Source organism: Cebus imitator, unplaced genomic scaffold, assembly GCF_001604975.1.
Source record: "Cebus imitator isolate Cc_AM_T3 unplaced genomic scaffold, Cebus_imitator-1.0 Scaffold23, whole genome shotgun sequence".
NCBI classification, from domain to species: Eukaryota; Metazoa; Chordata; class Mammalia; order Primates; family Cebidae; genus Cebus; species Cebus imitator.
In genome coordinates, this window is record NW_016107338.1 from 11,760,828 (window position 1) to 11,775,123 (window position 14,296).

At 39.9% G+C, this 14,296-nt stretch overlaps 1 protein-coding gene and 1 non-coding gene across 4 annotated transcripts in view; both read left to right on the forward strand.

Moving 5' to 3' along the window:
• The window catches only part of FAM161A (FAM161 centrosomal protein A), a 34,899-nt gene extending 29,179 nt beyond the window's left edge, over nucleotides 1-5,720 (forward strand). For 2 of the 3 annotated variants that reach the window (XM_017522196.2, XM_017522197.2), the window contains 2 exons: nucleotides 2,849-3,003; nucleotides 4,287-5,720. In XM_017522196.2, the coding sequence (XP_017377685.1) occupies nucleotides 2,849-3,003; nucleotides 4,287-4,431 (300 nt within the window). In that variant the 3' untranslated portion in view covers nucleotides 4,432-5,720. Of the gene's footprint in view, nucleotides 1-2,831; nucleotides 3,004-4,286 lie in introns of all 3 variants that reach the window. The other variant, XR_001823088.2, reaches the window with a different exon arrangement.
• An 8,062-nt stretch (nucleotides 5,721-13,782) lies between these two features.
• On the forward strand, nucleotides 13,783-13,850 carry LOC119470158. The gene has a single exon (XR_005199033.1). It is a non-coding gene; the product is annotated as a small nucleolar RNA SNORD77 (small nucleolar RNA).
• Nucleotides 13,851-14,296: the final 446 nt, after the last annotated feature.

The window sequence follows — 14,296 nt, forward strand, 5'->3', positions numbered from 1 at the left end:
GCCACCACGCCCAGCTAATTTTTGTATTTTTTAGTAGAGACAGGGTTTCACCATGTTGGCCAGGATAGTCTCAATCTCTTGACCTCGTGATCTGCCTTCCTTGGCCTCCCAAAGTGCTGGGATTACAGGCATGAGCCACTGCAGGTGGCCTAATTTTTGTATTTTTAGTAGAGACGGGGTTTCTTGATGTTGGCCAGGCTGGTCTCGAACTCCTGACCTCAGGTGAACTGCCTGCCTCAGCCTCCCAAAGTGCTGGGATTACAGGTGTGAACCACCGTGCCTAGCCTTAACTGTTCCTTTTATTTCATAGTCTTTATAGTTCTTTTACATGGTGAGATTGGGGGGTGGGAATATTTGTCTCAATTAGGAACAGTTATGCATTATTTAATTTGATGTAAAAAAAGATAATTAATTCTATATACAGAGTTACTGTGGCAGTGAATCACCATTGCTTTTTTTTTTTTTAAGTATATTTTTTCCTGAGGTCTATTTTCTTGTAGTCTGTTGCTGCTAATTAACAGCTGGTACTTAATAAATTTGCTTGCAGCTATATCTTGCTGCTGCTGAGTGATTCCCTAACACAATAAGCAGGTGATTCTTTATAGATAAACCATGTTGTCCTGTTTCTTGGAAATCACAGGATTAATTAACTGAGAAGATGTTAAATTGAATTTTAAACCAAAGTCGGATGAAGGCTTACAGGCACAAATTTTGACTAGTGTCTTCTTAATGTCTTATATATTTAATTTGCTTAAGTCAGAATATACTGTTTGTAATGCATTCAGAGCTGGGTTTGGGGTTTCTTTATTCTTCTCTGTCATCATTGGGGTATAGTTCTTATTTCTCATTTTCTGCTTCCTTTCAGTTCCCCAAGGCTTCTCTGCCGATACTCAGACTCTAGATGGATTTTTGCTTACTTTTCTAAAAAATATTGTTGTTGTTCACAGAGAGTGCATTTTAGCAGCAGTTTGAGTGCAGCTTTTTCAGTTTTCCAGAGTCTCAGGAAATGCACTGGTGATAGTTTTATCCATTGTAATCAGTCCTTGCTATTTTGGGTTTTCCTGTGTAACACTAGACTCGATGGTCCCTTATTATACTAGATTTGGCAAATAGCTGACAACTACGTTGCTCAAGTCAGGCTTGAGGTCACCTTCAAATTCTAGGATGACCACTACCACTTAGAGAAAACAGCATGATGTAATAGAAAAGACCCAGGAAATGGTTAAGAGACTTGGTTCTACCACTCACTAGCCTCGTGACCTTAATCAAACCATTTCACCCCTGAGGCAGGGGCTTGGGGAGACTTGGTTTCTTTATTGATTAAATATGGGGTTTAGACTGGGTGCTCTTCTACACCCTTCCCAGTGTGAATGCCATTGATACATTGGAACTGGGTCATTCCTAGTCACCTTGCTTTAGTTGGAGGTCCAGAGGGCAATTTTTGGCCCTCTTACAGTTCAGATGCACTCATAGGAGCTAAAATGGACTAAAGCTGAGGCACTAGTGTGAACCCACCTTGTGGCTCCATAAAGCCTGTCGTCTCTGGAACCGTGATGACTTCCAACTTGCCCCAGGTATGAGAGGTCATCACAATTCCAACATATCTCAAGGCCAAGAAGTGACAATCTACAAATTTGAACCCAGTTCTAAATTCGTATTCTTTTGTTATATCCTTGCTTCCTCCACGGAGTAAAGATTACAACACTGATGCTTTTATCATCTTTAATGGATTGGGGATATGGCTTTTAAAGAGTAAAAATTACAGTAGATACATAAAAGAATGTGGCTGGGTGCCATGGCTCACACCTGTAATCCCAGCACTTTGGGAGGCCAAGGTGGGTGAATTGCTTGAGCCTAGGGCTTTGACACCATCCTGGACAACATGGTGAAACCCCGTCCTACAAAAAATACAAAAATTATCTGGGCATGGTGGCAAGTCCCTGTGGTCCTACCTACTCCAGAGGCTAAGGTGGAAGGATTGCTTGAGCCCAGGAGGTTGAGGCTGCAGTGAGTTGTGATCACACCACTGCAATCCAGCCTGGGTGACAAAGCAAGACCCTGTCTCAAAAAAAAAGCAAAAAAAAAAAAAAAAAAAAAAAAAAAAAAGAATCCTCTGACAATTATTGCATGAAATCATTTTTTTCGGATATCTTTATACAGTTATAAAAGTATACAAAACCTAGGTACAATATAAAAAAAATTATAGATCAATCTTATGTGGTCACCACCTGTGTTAACATAAACCTTTGCCAGCACCCCAAAAACCCTGTATGCCCTTGTAGATCACAGCCCTCTACCTCTCCCCATGAGGTAAGCACCATTCTTTCAAGATAAGCACTTCCTTGTTTTTCCTTGCAGTTTTACAGTGTGTGTACCTATCCTCAAACAATATAGTTGTTTTGCCTATTTCTGAACTTTATATAGATCATACAATATGCACTTGTTAGTGTTTTGCTTCTTTTGCCCACTGTTTGTGAGATCCATCCATGTTGTGGAATGTAACTGTCATTCATTCATTTTCATTGCTTTATTTTTACTCTGCTGTAGGAATAGACCACAATTTATTTATCCATTCTGCTACTAATAGATATTTGGGTGATTTCCAGTTTGGAGTTATTGAAGGACAGTACTATCCTGAACATTCTTGTACATGTCCTCCCCTGGGACACATATGTGGAAGCTTCTCTGGGTATATTCCTAGAAGTGTAATTGTTGTTCATAGAGTATTCAGATTTTTAACCAGCTGTGACTGCCGAACTTAATTATTACTGGTGCTTTTAATCCTTCCTTTTTTAATGAAAATTTAAAGTCTTCTGTTCTCCTCTAAAAAGGTTTGTCTTTCCTGTAGAAAAATGCAAGAATGGCAGCAGAAAAGCATTATTCTGTTACCCTAAAAGCACTAGGAATATCTGATGAGTTTGTTTCAAAGAAAGGCCAAAGTGGAAAAGTACTTGAGTACTTCAACAATCAGGAGACGAAAAGTGTCACCGAAGACAAAGAAAGGTAACATATATAAGATTTCTCAATGGTTTACCTTTGAAAAAATCGTTACCTGCAGGAAAGCATACAATTTTGTATGATGTATATATTTTTGTTCTATATCGTTTTAAAAAATATTTTACCCAGTAGTAAAAGACCTGTGAACTGTTTTAAAACATATTGATATTTTAACATGTGTGACACATTCACGTTCTCGTGGTGAAGTAGTATTTATTTATTTATTTATTTATTTTTTAGAGACTGGGTTTCACCATGTTGGCCAGTTTGGTCTTGAACTCCTGACCTCATGATCTGCCCACCTCAGCCTCCCACTGAGGCTGGGATTACAGGCGTGAGCCACCGCTCCCGGCTGTGAAGTATTTTTTTTAACGCAGAATAACTTAGATTTCTTACTGACATAAGTAACAAAAATAATGTTTTCAAATGATGTTTAAAGAATCAATCACTCAAATTTTGAAGTAAATTAGTTTTCAGCTGGGCGTGGTAGCTCACACCTGGAATTCTAGCACTTTGGGAGGCCGAGGTGGGCGGATCACCTGAGATTGGGAGTTCGAGACCAGCCTGACCAACATGGAGAAACCCTGCCTCTACTAAAAAATACAAAAATTAGCCAGGTGTAGTGGTGCATGCCTGTAATCCCAGCTATTTGGGAGGCCGAGGCAGAAGAATCACTTGAACCTGGGAAGCGGAGATTGCAGTGAGCCGAGATTGCACCATTGCACTCCAGCCTTGGCAACAAGAGCAAAACTCCATCTCAAGAAATAATAATAAATAAAGAACTAAATAGATAAATTAGTTTTCAGGAATATTAAATTTCTCAATTGCTGACTTTTTTTTTTTTTTTTTTTTTTTTTTTGACAGAATTTTGCTCTTTGTTGCCTAGGCTGGAGAGTGCAGTGGCGAAATCTCGGCTCACTGCACCTCCACCTCCTGGGTTCAGGTGATTCTCCTGTTTCAGCCTCCCAAGTAGCTGGGACTACAGGTGCCTGCCACCAGGCCTGGCTAATTTTTGTATTTTTAGTAGAGACAGGCTGGTCTCTACTAAATGCTGGCCAGGCCTCAGCCTCCCAAAGTGCAGGGATTACAGGCATGAGCCAACATGCCCAGTCTCAGATGGCACTTTTATAGCATTTTCTGTTTATGCTTTTGTTTTTGTTTTCTTGATAACGAATTGGAACTCATACACTTGAGGAAGACTGGCTACACGGTGGCATACTTGCAGAGGGTTTTTTTCATTTAAACCAACTCATTTTTCCTTTGAAAGACTGATAAATTTCTTCCCCTAGCTTTAATGAAGAAGAAAAAATAGAAGAGAGAGAAAATGGGGAAGAAAATTATTTTATTGATACCAACAGCCAGGATTCTTACAAGGAAAAAGGTGAAGCTGATGAAGAGAGTGGAGAAGAGAAATCTGTTGAAGAATCACATTGAACCATCAAGGTCTCCTCTCTATGCCCTTGCTGCTGTTTGCAGCGTCAGGGTGTCAGCAGCTGCATTTGTGTTTAGAACATCTGTGGGGACACCTCTGATATGTGCAGGGCAGTTGAGCAAAGTCATCTGTAGCCTGAAAAGCCTGAATCCAGCTTATTGGTCATTTGATCAGTTAGAGTAAGGCTTTGCCTATTCAGTTTTAAAAATCATTATATACAATCTGTTTGCAACTATGATTTTGTATTTTTTAAAAGTGTTTGAGAATCACAGCTTTCACAAACTGTTATAAAAATATATGTTGTTTCATTAATTTTAGTAGAAAAAATGGCTTAGTATTGAAAGCAGAGAGAAATATTGGTCTTTGGTGATTTACTTTTTAAAATTTTCTGGAAAGTGTGAATCAATAAGTATTTTTAATTATACTATTTGTCCATTCTTTTTCTCTGAAATACATTTCACAGAATAAATCCTTGAACTTATTTTGCTACTCTGAGCCATTTTTAAAACTAAAGAAAAAAATACTTACAAATTTTATTTTTGCACTGAAAGTTTACTGTTAAATTGTCTACACCATCATCCCTTTTTCTTTTAATCCTTAGTTCTAGTCCAAACTATTTTTGATATGTAAATTATTAGGAACGTTTTTATACTAGCTTTTTTAAACTTTTGCATTATTACAGATGGAAGTATTTATGGCATGTGTGAGTTATAATCTAAATTGGGGGCAAGTATTCCTGTTTTATATATGATGAAATGGTACATAATAACTTGGCTAAGGAAAGTATCCAAAATAATTCAGATTTAACTCTTTACTGCTAGACCCAGGTGTGTTCAACTTTTTACATATTGTTGCAAACACACTTTGTCTCTCTGTGTACAATGTTAATCTGATTTTATGAATCTATAGTTTTTTTTCTTTAAGCAAATTTTTGTTTTAAAATTTGAAGCCAATCATAAAGCTGTTACAGCATAAGACATTTTCTTTTCTAAAAACAATCAGCATAATTGTAAAAGGATGAACTCATATAAGTGTACATAATAGCAGTGTTTCCCAACTGGCAATTTGTGTTTTAAATTGAAAAATAAGGTTATTTTTCTTCATCAGGGGCAAATGTTAACTTGTAATTTCCTTCCTACAGTTCATGTTAAATTACTTTTCACTTTTATTAAATTGTAAACTCCTTGGGAATTGGCACCATTTACAAATTCATCTTTGTATTCCCTTAATATTTGGTGCAGGATTGTACGTATGGTAGGTACTTAATAAAGGTTTGAATGACTGTGCAGATAAATATGGTTTTTATATACTTATAGCTACTTCAGCATGAGTACACATGGGATTAAAAGCATTTAATCCTAGCTCATTGGGAGCCAATGAAACACAATCTACAAATTATAATAGTACTTAAAACATTACTTGCTTTCAAGGATTCACTCCGTAGCCTGTTCCTTCTCAATTTCATGGGGAGAGCGTGGGCTTTGGTCGTGAAATAACTTGGCTTCAAGACCAATCTCATTTTCTTACCTTAAAAAAAATGGGAATTGTACCTATCTTGGGGTGGCTGTAGTAAGGACTGGATGAAATCATGAATGGAAAAGCTCTTTGCAAACTGTGATATTCAAATGATGGTGTCAGAAGACAGAATATTCCTGAGGAAGCTATTGACTTAAAATACTTTTACTTAAATGAGATACACTGTGATTTAAATATTATTTTGTTAGAAGTCACTTTTGAAGCACTTTTTTAGACATGATCTGGTAAACACAGAGCCAAAGTTAACAAAAGAGAGAGACGGACGCTTCAAATCATTCTATGCATATCACTGTTTTCTTAAGAAAGCCATCAAATTGACAGTTGAAAGATTACTTTAGCAGGTTGCATTACACAGTGATGGTCAGAAGTCAATTGGTTGAATCAAACATGTTTTCAGGTGTTAGGCAACTGAAAATTTTGTACATTTGTATCATCTGAATTGGCTCCATAATTCTTTTCACTTAGGGATTTTCCTTTATACAAGATTAACCTAACATCAAGAAGAAGGCTATGCTCTTTTTTCCTTTCTTAATATTATTGGATACCCTATGACTTCATACTTATTTCTGCAGAAGAAATGGCCTGGGAACTTATTGGAGGATTAAGTTATTTTACACACACACACACACACACACACACACACACACACACACACACACACATCTATATATATGATGGAAGGCTGGACACGGTGGTTCATGCCTATAACCCTAGCACTTTTGGAGGCAGAGGAGGGTGGCTCACTAGAGATCAGGAGTTCCAGATCAGCCTGGGCAACATGGTGAAACCCTGCTACAAAAAATACAAAAGTTAGCCAGGCATGGTGTCATGTATTGAGTAGTCCCGATACTTGGGAAGCTAAGGTGGGAGGATTGTTTGAGCCCAGCTTGTTGAGGCTGCAGTGAGCTGTGATCTCGCCACTGCACTCCAACCTAGGTAACAGTGAGACCTCGACTCAAAAATAAAATACATATATGATGGAAAATTTAGCAATTCTTTTTTTTTTTTTTTTTTTGAGACAGAGTCTCACTCTATCCCCCAGGCTGGAGTGCAGTAATAATTATTCTTTTACTTTGTTGATTTAACCTACACAATAAAACAAATAAGCATGCCTTTAAGGATGTCTGGTATTTTTATGTTAGTATTTCTCAAGTTAATTCTAGTCACTTGAGAATAGCAAAGATTTCAACATTTGCACCTAGGCAATAAAAAGTCATTAACTTCAGGCTGGGCGTGGTGGCTCACACCTATAATCCCAGCACTTTGGGAGGCCAAGGCAGGCTGATCACCTGAGGTCAGGGAGTTTGAGACCAGCCTGGCTAGCATGGTGAAACTCCATCTCTACTAAAAATACAAAAAAATTAGCTGGGTGTGGTGGCGCATGCCTGTAATCCTAGCCACTTGGGAGGCTGAGGCAGGAGAATCATTCGAACCTGGGAGGTGGAGGTTGCAGTGAGTCAAGATAGTGCCACTGCACTCCAAGCCTGGGCAACAAGAGTGAAAACTTCATCTCGAAAAAAAAAAAATTAACTTGATAAAAATTACCTTATCGCTTTAAAGAAAAATGTATGCCCTTCTCAACCATCACATATGTGTATATGTGTGTTTTAGTGATTGTTTAGAAGGGAAGAAGTTCTTGTGAAATGAAGTTTTTGTCAATTTGGCAAGACTTGGACTATAATAGTGTCAAAGTTATTACTTTGTCCTAAATGCTTTAGGCAGTCTCATTTATTGTAACCTATATGTGGTCCTGATGTGGCCTGTGGTTGGCTAACTTACCTGTATTGTTAGAAAAGTTATAGGAATAACTTTTTTAAATTTTAAATTTAATTAAAAAAAAATTTTTTGAGACAATGTCTCACTATGTTGCGAGGCTGGTCTCAAACTCCTGGGCTCAAGTGATCCTCCTGCCTTGGCTTCTCAAAGTGTTAAGATTACAGGCATGAGCCACTGTGCCTAGTCAGGAATAACTTTTATATTATAGCAACTTTGTTTGTTTTTAAGGGAGGAAATAATCAAGGTCACAGTATATAGTGTATTTTTAAATTTTTATTTAAAAATTCCAATATTCTGCCAGGCACAGTGGCTCACACCTATAATCCCAGCACTTTGGGAGGCTGAGGCAGGAGGATTAGTTGAGGTCAGAAGTTTGAGACCAGCCTGGCCAACATGGCGAAACCCTGTCTCTACAAAAAATACAAAAATTGGCTGTGCGCAGTGGCTCACACCTGTAATCCTAGCACTTTGGGATGCCGAGGTGGGTGGATCACCTGAGGTCAGGAGTTCAAGACCAGCCTGGCCATCATGGTGAAACCCCATCTTTAAAAAATAATAATAATAATACAAAAATTAGCCAGACATGGTGGTGGGCACTTGTAATCCCAGCTACTTGGGAGGCTGAGGTAGGAGAATCACTGGAACCTGGGAGACAGAGGTTGCAGTGAGCTGAGCTTGTGCTACTGCACTCCAGCCTGGGCAACAGAGCGAGACTCTGTCTCAAAACAAAAAAAATTAAAATATTCAGGCTAGATGCAGAGGCCTACACCTGTAATATCAGCACGTGGGAAAGCTGAGGTGGGAGAATCACTTGAGATAAGCCTGGGCAACAGAGCGAGATCCTGTTTCAAAAAAAGAAAAAATTCAGATTCTATTTTACAACTAATATAGATAGAATAAATGAAAAATAAAACTATGATTTGTAAAATTTTCTAGTTAAGAAAGCAGATATACTAATATTTAGATGTCTACTTACTCTTTTTTTCATTTTTGTAACAACTAAGACTGGTCTTTGGCAAATTATAAACCTCAAGAGGAGATAAAAAATTGAGAAGGAAAAAATTGGTATCTTAACTATTAAAAGTCAAGGCATAAAATGCATGCTTATATCATACTTATATCTAACTCTGAAAAGATACAGAATATAAAAATGGCAATAGAGTTTGCCTCTAAGAGCTTGGGGGTAGGTAATGAAAGAGAGACTTCATTTTGTTGTTTCTTTCTTTTCAACGCTATATATGTTAAAGACAAATATAAATGAGGCTTTAGCTTTGTAGGAAGGTATTTTCTAGTCATATCTTCTAGATGTGCCCATCACCTAATGTCAAGAATTATCAACTCACAATTATTTCTTCTATTTTCCCACTCTCTAACCCCTAGTTGTTTTGAAGCAAAGCACATATTTCATGTAGATATATTTCAGCATAGATCTTTAAATGATTAAAAAAAAAAACTTGGCCGTGTTACACAGCTCCAGTACCATCATCACACATACAAAAAAGAATAACCCCTTCATACCAGTAATCTAGCAGTGTTCACATTTATCCTACTGTCTCTACGAACATTTAGCTGATGTTCTTCAGTGTCTTCTTTAACGCCAGCAACAAGTACCTTTTTCACAGTTGAGTGGGCACCTGGTCTTTGAGAACCTTCTCTTGAGACAGCCCTCTTTGGTTCCACAGCTCTCCCATCCACCTTGTGCAGCCTTGCATTCATGGCTGCATTCATGGCTGCATCCCCTCTTCCACAGTGGCATAGGTGACAAACCCAAAAACCCTGGAGCACTTGGTGTTGAAATGTCTCATGACCACACAGTCTGTGAGCATTCCCCATTGCTTAGAATGACTCCTCAGAGTCTTATCAGTCATACCAAAGCTCAACCCTCCAGTGAAGAGCCGCCGCAGCTGCTCAGCTCTTTAGGAGACTGACAGACATGACAGCAGTGGGAAGAGAGACTTTAATGATGCTTCTGCAGCAGTGGCCATGGGCAGAAAGGGGGTTCCTATTAAATGCAGCAGAACACAATTCCTAATTCAAAAGGTATACCCAGCCAGTCATTAAATATACTGTATGAAGTAACATTTCTGAATTTCCACCAGCTACATGTGTCTGTGATGTACCGTGAGGTTCGTCATTTACTTCTCTCAGAAGAATGCTCACTTTTTCCAAGACAAAAAATATCCTCTATAAGGGAAAAATGCAAAAGAAGACATTAACATTGTATAATAGAAAAAATCATAAAGGAGCTTTTCTCAAACAAATAATGGTATTCATTAATCTTGAATGTTTAATAAAAAGAAGATGGTATACTTGGTTAGGAAAATAAGTTATCTTGTTCCACTATAGTAATGCTCAGATGGATGGAAAGAAAAAAAAAAAGCAGCATCGTTTTGCTAACCCTAAAAGTTGTGTTCCTGAAAACCATGCCAAGAAAGTGTGTGGCTGAGGAACTGCAACACTTCATGGGAAACAAACAGAGGAATCAAAGTAGGACAGGAGGAAGCCTGACAAACTCAGTGTGCTTTTAAAAATGTTCACTAATATGGAACAGTCCACTAAAGATAATGTCAATGACATTAATGTACAATTAATTGTTTTTTTTGTTATTCCTTTCTCATCACCACATTTCCAGGATTTCTCTCTTTCTCCTTCCTTCCTTTCTTCCCTCCTTCCTTCCTTCTTTCTTTTTTGTTTTCTTTCTTTTTCTTTCTGACAGAGTCTTGCTCTGTCACCCAGACTAAAGTGCAGTGGCATGATCTCAGCTCACTGCAACCTCTGCCTCCTGCGTTCAAGCAATTCTCCTGCCTCAGCCTCCCAAGTAGCTGGGACTACAGGCATGCACCACCACCATGCCCAGCTAATTTTTGTATTTTTTTGTACAGACAAGGTTTTGCCATGTTGCCCAGGCTGGTCTTGAATTCCAGGGATCAGGTGATCCACCCACCTTGGCTTTCCAGAGTGCTTGCTGGGTGCATTGAATTTTGATAGCTCTTTAGTCTCCTTTTGTCTAAACAGTTCTCTGCCTTTTTTTTTTTTTTTTTTTTTTTTTTTTTTNTTTTTTTTTTTTTGTCTTTTGTCTTTTGTTTCGTTGTTACTTTGTAAGAGTCCAGGCCAGTCATCTGTAGCCTGGCATATAAGTTAGGTTTCTCTAATTGTTTGCTTTGATTGGATTCTGGTTAAACATTGTGGGCAGAAATACTACCTAGCTAATTTGTGTACTTGTATGGCATTAGTGAGGAGGCACAGAATGTCACTTTGTTGCATTATTATGAATACTAAATTTGATCACTCGGTTAAAAGGCTATCCATCAATTCTCTCCATAGTAAAGGCACCTGTGTATCCTGATGCTTAAGGAACCTGGTAGTGTTGGGATACTTGGCACAGTGTGAACGTCCTGTTTCCCAGTATATTTTACCTAATAGTTTTCATATTCCCTGATGGTCTTCACCTGAATAAGTTATTATGCTGAGGGTTGCAAAATGGTCATTTTCAAATTTATTAAAATTTCCATCTTAGCTGATAGTCTCTGTAAAGAAGAGCTTCCCATTCTCTTTTATGTGAGATATCACCATGATGCCCAAATTCTTCATTTATTCAATGTGTAATAATGTGTTACCATCATTAAAATTTTTAAATTATGCTCAAATTGTCCTCAGTTTGGCCAGTGGGAGCCCCATAAGCTGGTTTGTGTGTTTATTTACATCTCTCCATCAGTCTTTGTGTACTTTCTTTCTGGAACAAGAAGAAAAAGGACCATCTTGTACTTTCTCTGCCCCAGCCCTGGCACTGGCCATTTATTTGACAGACCCTGAAACCTTGTAATGGAAAATGGTGTTCAAAAATTAGGATCCAGTTGGGCACCATGGCTCACACCTGTAATCCCAGCACTTTGGGAGGCTGAGGGGGTTGGATCACTTGAGGCCAGGAGTTTGAGACCAGCCTGGCCAACAGAATGTGACCATGTCTCTACTGAAAATACAAAAATTGGCTGGGCATGGTGGTGGGCACCTATAATCCCAGTCACTCGGGAGGCTGAGGCAGGAGAATTGATTGAACCCGAGAGGCAGATGCAGTGAGCTGACATTGCACCACTGTACTTCAGCCTGGGCGACAGTGAGACTCCATCTCAAAAAAAGAAAAAATGAAATTAGGATCTGAATGTTAGGTATGCTCATTTGTACTAGGCGTCATTGTTTCTAGGTCCAGGAAACATATGCTTCTTGGTTTGGGTTCTGTTGTTTGTTTGAGACAGGGTCTTGCTCTGTCACCCAGGCTGGAGTGTAGTGGTAGAATCACTGCAGCTTCAACCTCCTGGGTTCAAGCAGTCCTCCCACCTCAGCCTCCTCAATAGCGGGAACCACAAATGCAAGCCACTGCACCCGGCTAATTAAAAATTTTGTAGAGACGGGGTCTCACTGTGTTGCCCACGCTGGTCTTGGACTCCTAACTCAAACCACCCTCCTGCCTTGGCCTCCCAAAGTGTTGGGATTACAGGCATGAGCCACTGCACCTGGCCTATGTTTCTTTGTTTTTGAAAATGTTGATTTAACACTTTGTGATGAAGTAACTTGAAGGATTTGTCCTAAGCTGAGTGTATCTCAGGGCTGGGCTTGAATATCTGTCACTCGAGAAAGAGACCCCACCAGGCTTAGTGCTCAGAATCCAGTATTCACATATGATGAGGTTTGTTGTTAATTATAGTGAATGTAAATCCTTATTTCAATAATCTTTTTGATAATTTTGAATTTGTTGACTTAGTCCAGAGTAATAATTGACTAGCTCACCATTGTTTTTCCTCCAAATGTGGCTGATTAAGAGCTTGTACCAGGTACAGGGAAGCATTCTTGCATTTTCTTGTTTCCTTGTGCTGTGTTAATAGTCTTATCCACAGTCTGAGGTTTCTCTGCAGGATTTTCTTTTAAAGCTGCTTGTCTGTTTTGTGAGGACTGCTTTTGGAAAGCTGCTAATATGATCTGTGCAGCAATGAACAGGGCACACACAACCTGAGGGGCATGGGCAAGTTCCATGGGAATGAAAGCAAAGGGCCCTGTCCCAGCGTGGCACTCGGCTGTCTGCAGACCGGATCATGTGAGCAGCCAGTGACAATCCACATATTAAATCTTGGTAAAGCTTTGTTTCTTTTTTAGATAAAGTTAGCATAAATGTTCTACCTATTGCAGTTTCTAATTGCAGTTTCTTTTTTTGTTGTTGTTGTTACCCAGGCTGGGAGTGCAGTGGCGCGATCTTGGCTCACTGCAACCTCCACCTCCCGGGTTCAAGTGATTCTCCTGCCTCAGCCTCCTGAGTAGCTGGGACTACAGGCACCTGCCACCATGCCTGGATAATTTTTGTATTACTATTATTTTATTTTTTTAGTAGAGACGGGGTTTCACTGTTGACCAGGCTGGTCTCAAACTCCTGACCTCATGATCCGCCCACCTCGGCCTCCCAAACTGCTGGGGTTACAGGCGTGAGCTACTGTGCCCGGCAATTGCAGTTTCTTTCTGCAGCAAATGGGGCATGTTGCTCCCCTCCCACCCTGGGTGTGTGACCCCACTTGGAAAATGCCTGCTTGGGGCCTCTGTGGCTGATTCCCAGCTGCTTTCCCTGCTTCCTGTCTGGCCGATACAGCCAGTGTGGCTAGAGTGAAGAGTGACTGTAGGCATGTGATTGCCGAGGCAAGTAGGGCAGAGAATGAAGGGCCACTTGCTCCAAGTCAAGAAATACACACAGGCTGACACCATGGCTCATTCCTGTAATCCTAGCACTTCAGGAGGGTAAGGTGGGAGGATCATGTTCAGGAGTTTGATTCCAGCCTGGGCAACATAGTGAGATCCCCCCCCAACCCCATTCTCTACAAAAAATACAAAAATTAGCCACACCTAGTGGTGTGTGTCTGTGGTCCTAGTTATTCAGGAGACTGAGGTGGAGGAGTTCGTGAGCCCAGGAGGTCGAGGCTGCAGCGAGCAGAGATTGTACCACCACACCCCAGCCTTGGCAACGGGGCGAGACCCTGTCTCACTTTTAGAAACCCTTACTTTTACTATGATGGTTGCATAGTTCAGCAGATTGCATCATGAAGAGATGTACCATCTATCTGATGTAAAAAAAAAATTTAAAAACCCTGACTTTACGGTAGGGCAGGGTAGAGAGAGAATAAACCTGAACTCCCCAACCCACATTGCCCACAGTGTTGATATAATACTTGTAAATTTGGGCAAGAGATGAAGGGATGACTTTGCTATCAGTCAAGGTCAGAGTGCTAATGTGACCCAGGCAGTGGGAGGGTGAATGCAAGGTAATAAATAAAGTGAAAAAAAATGTGTTCACAGGAGTACAACTTCTATGCATAGCTCAGATGTGGGATTTCAGAAGAAATTAATCCTCAGCATGGAGGTATGTTTGAGTTTATGCTCTGAGAGAAAGCCAGAGTCAATGGAGGTCTCACTGCCACCCAAAGATCCAAGCTTGCCTCCTCTCAGGGGGTGTGGGTGTGGGGCTGGGGGGAGAAGCAAGCAAGACTTGAGTTTAGGAGTCCTCTCTGCAGAGCCAGC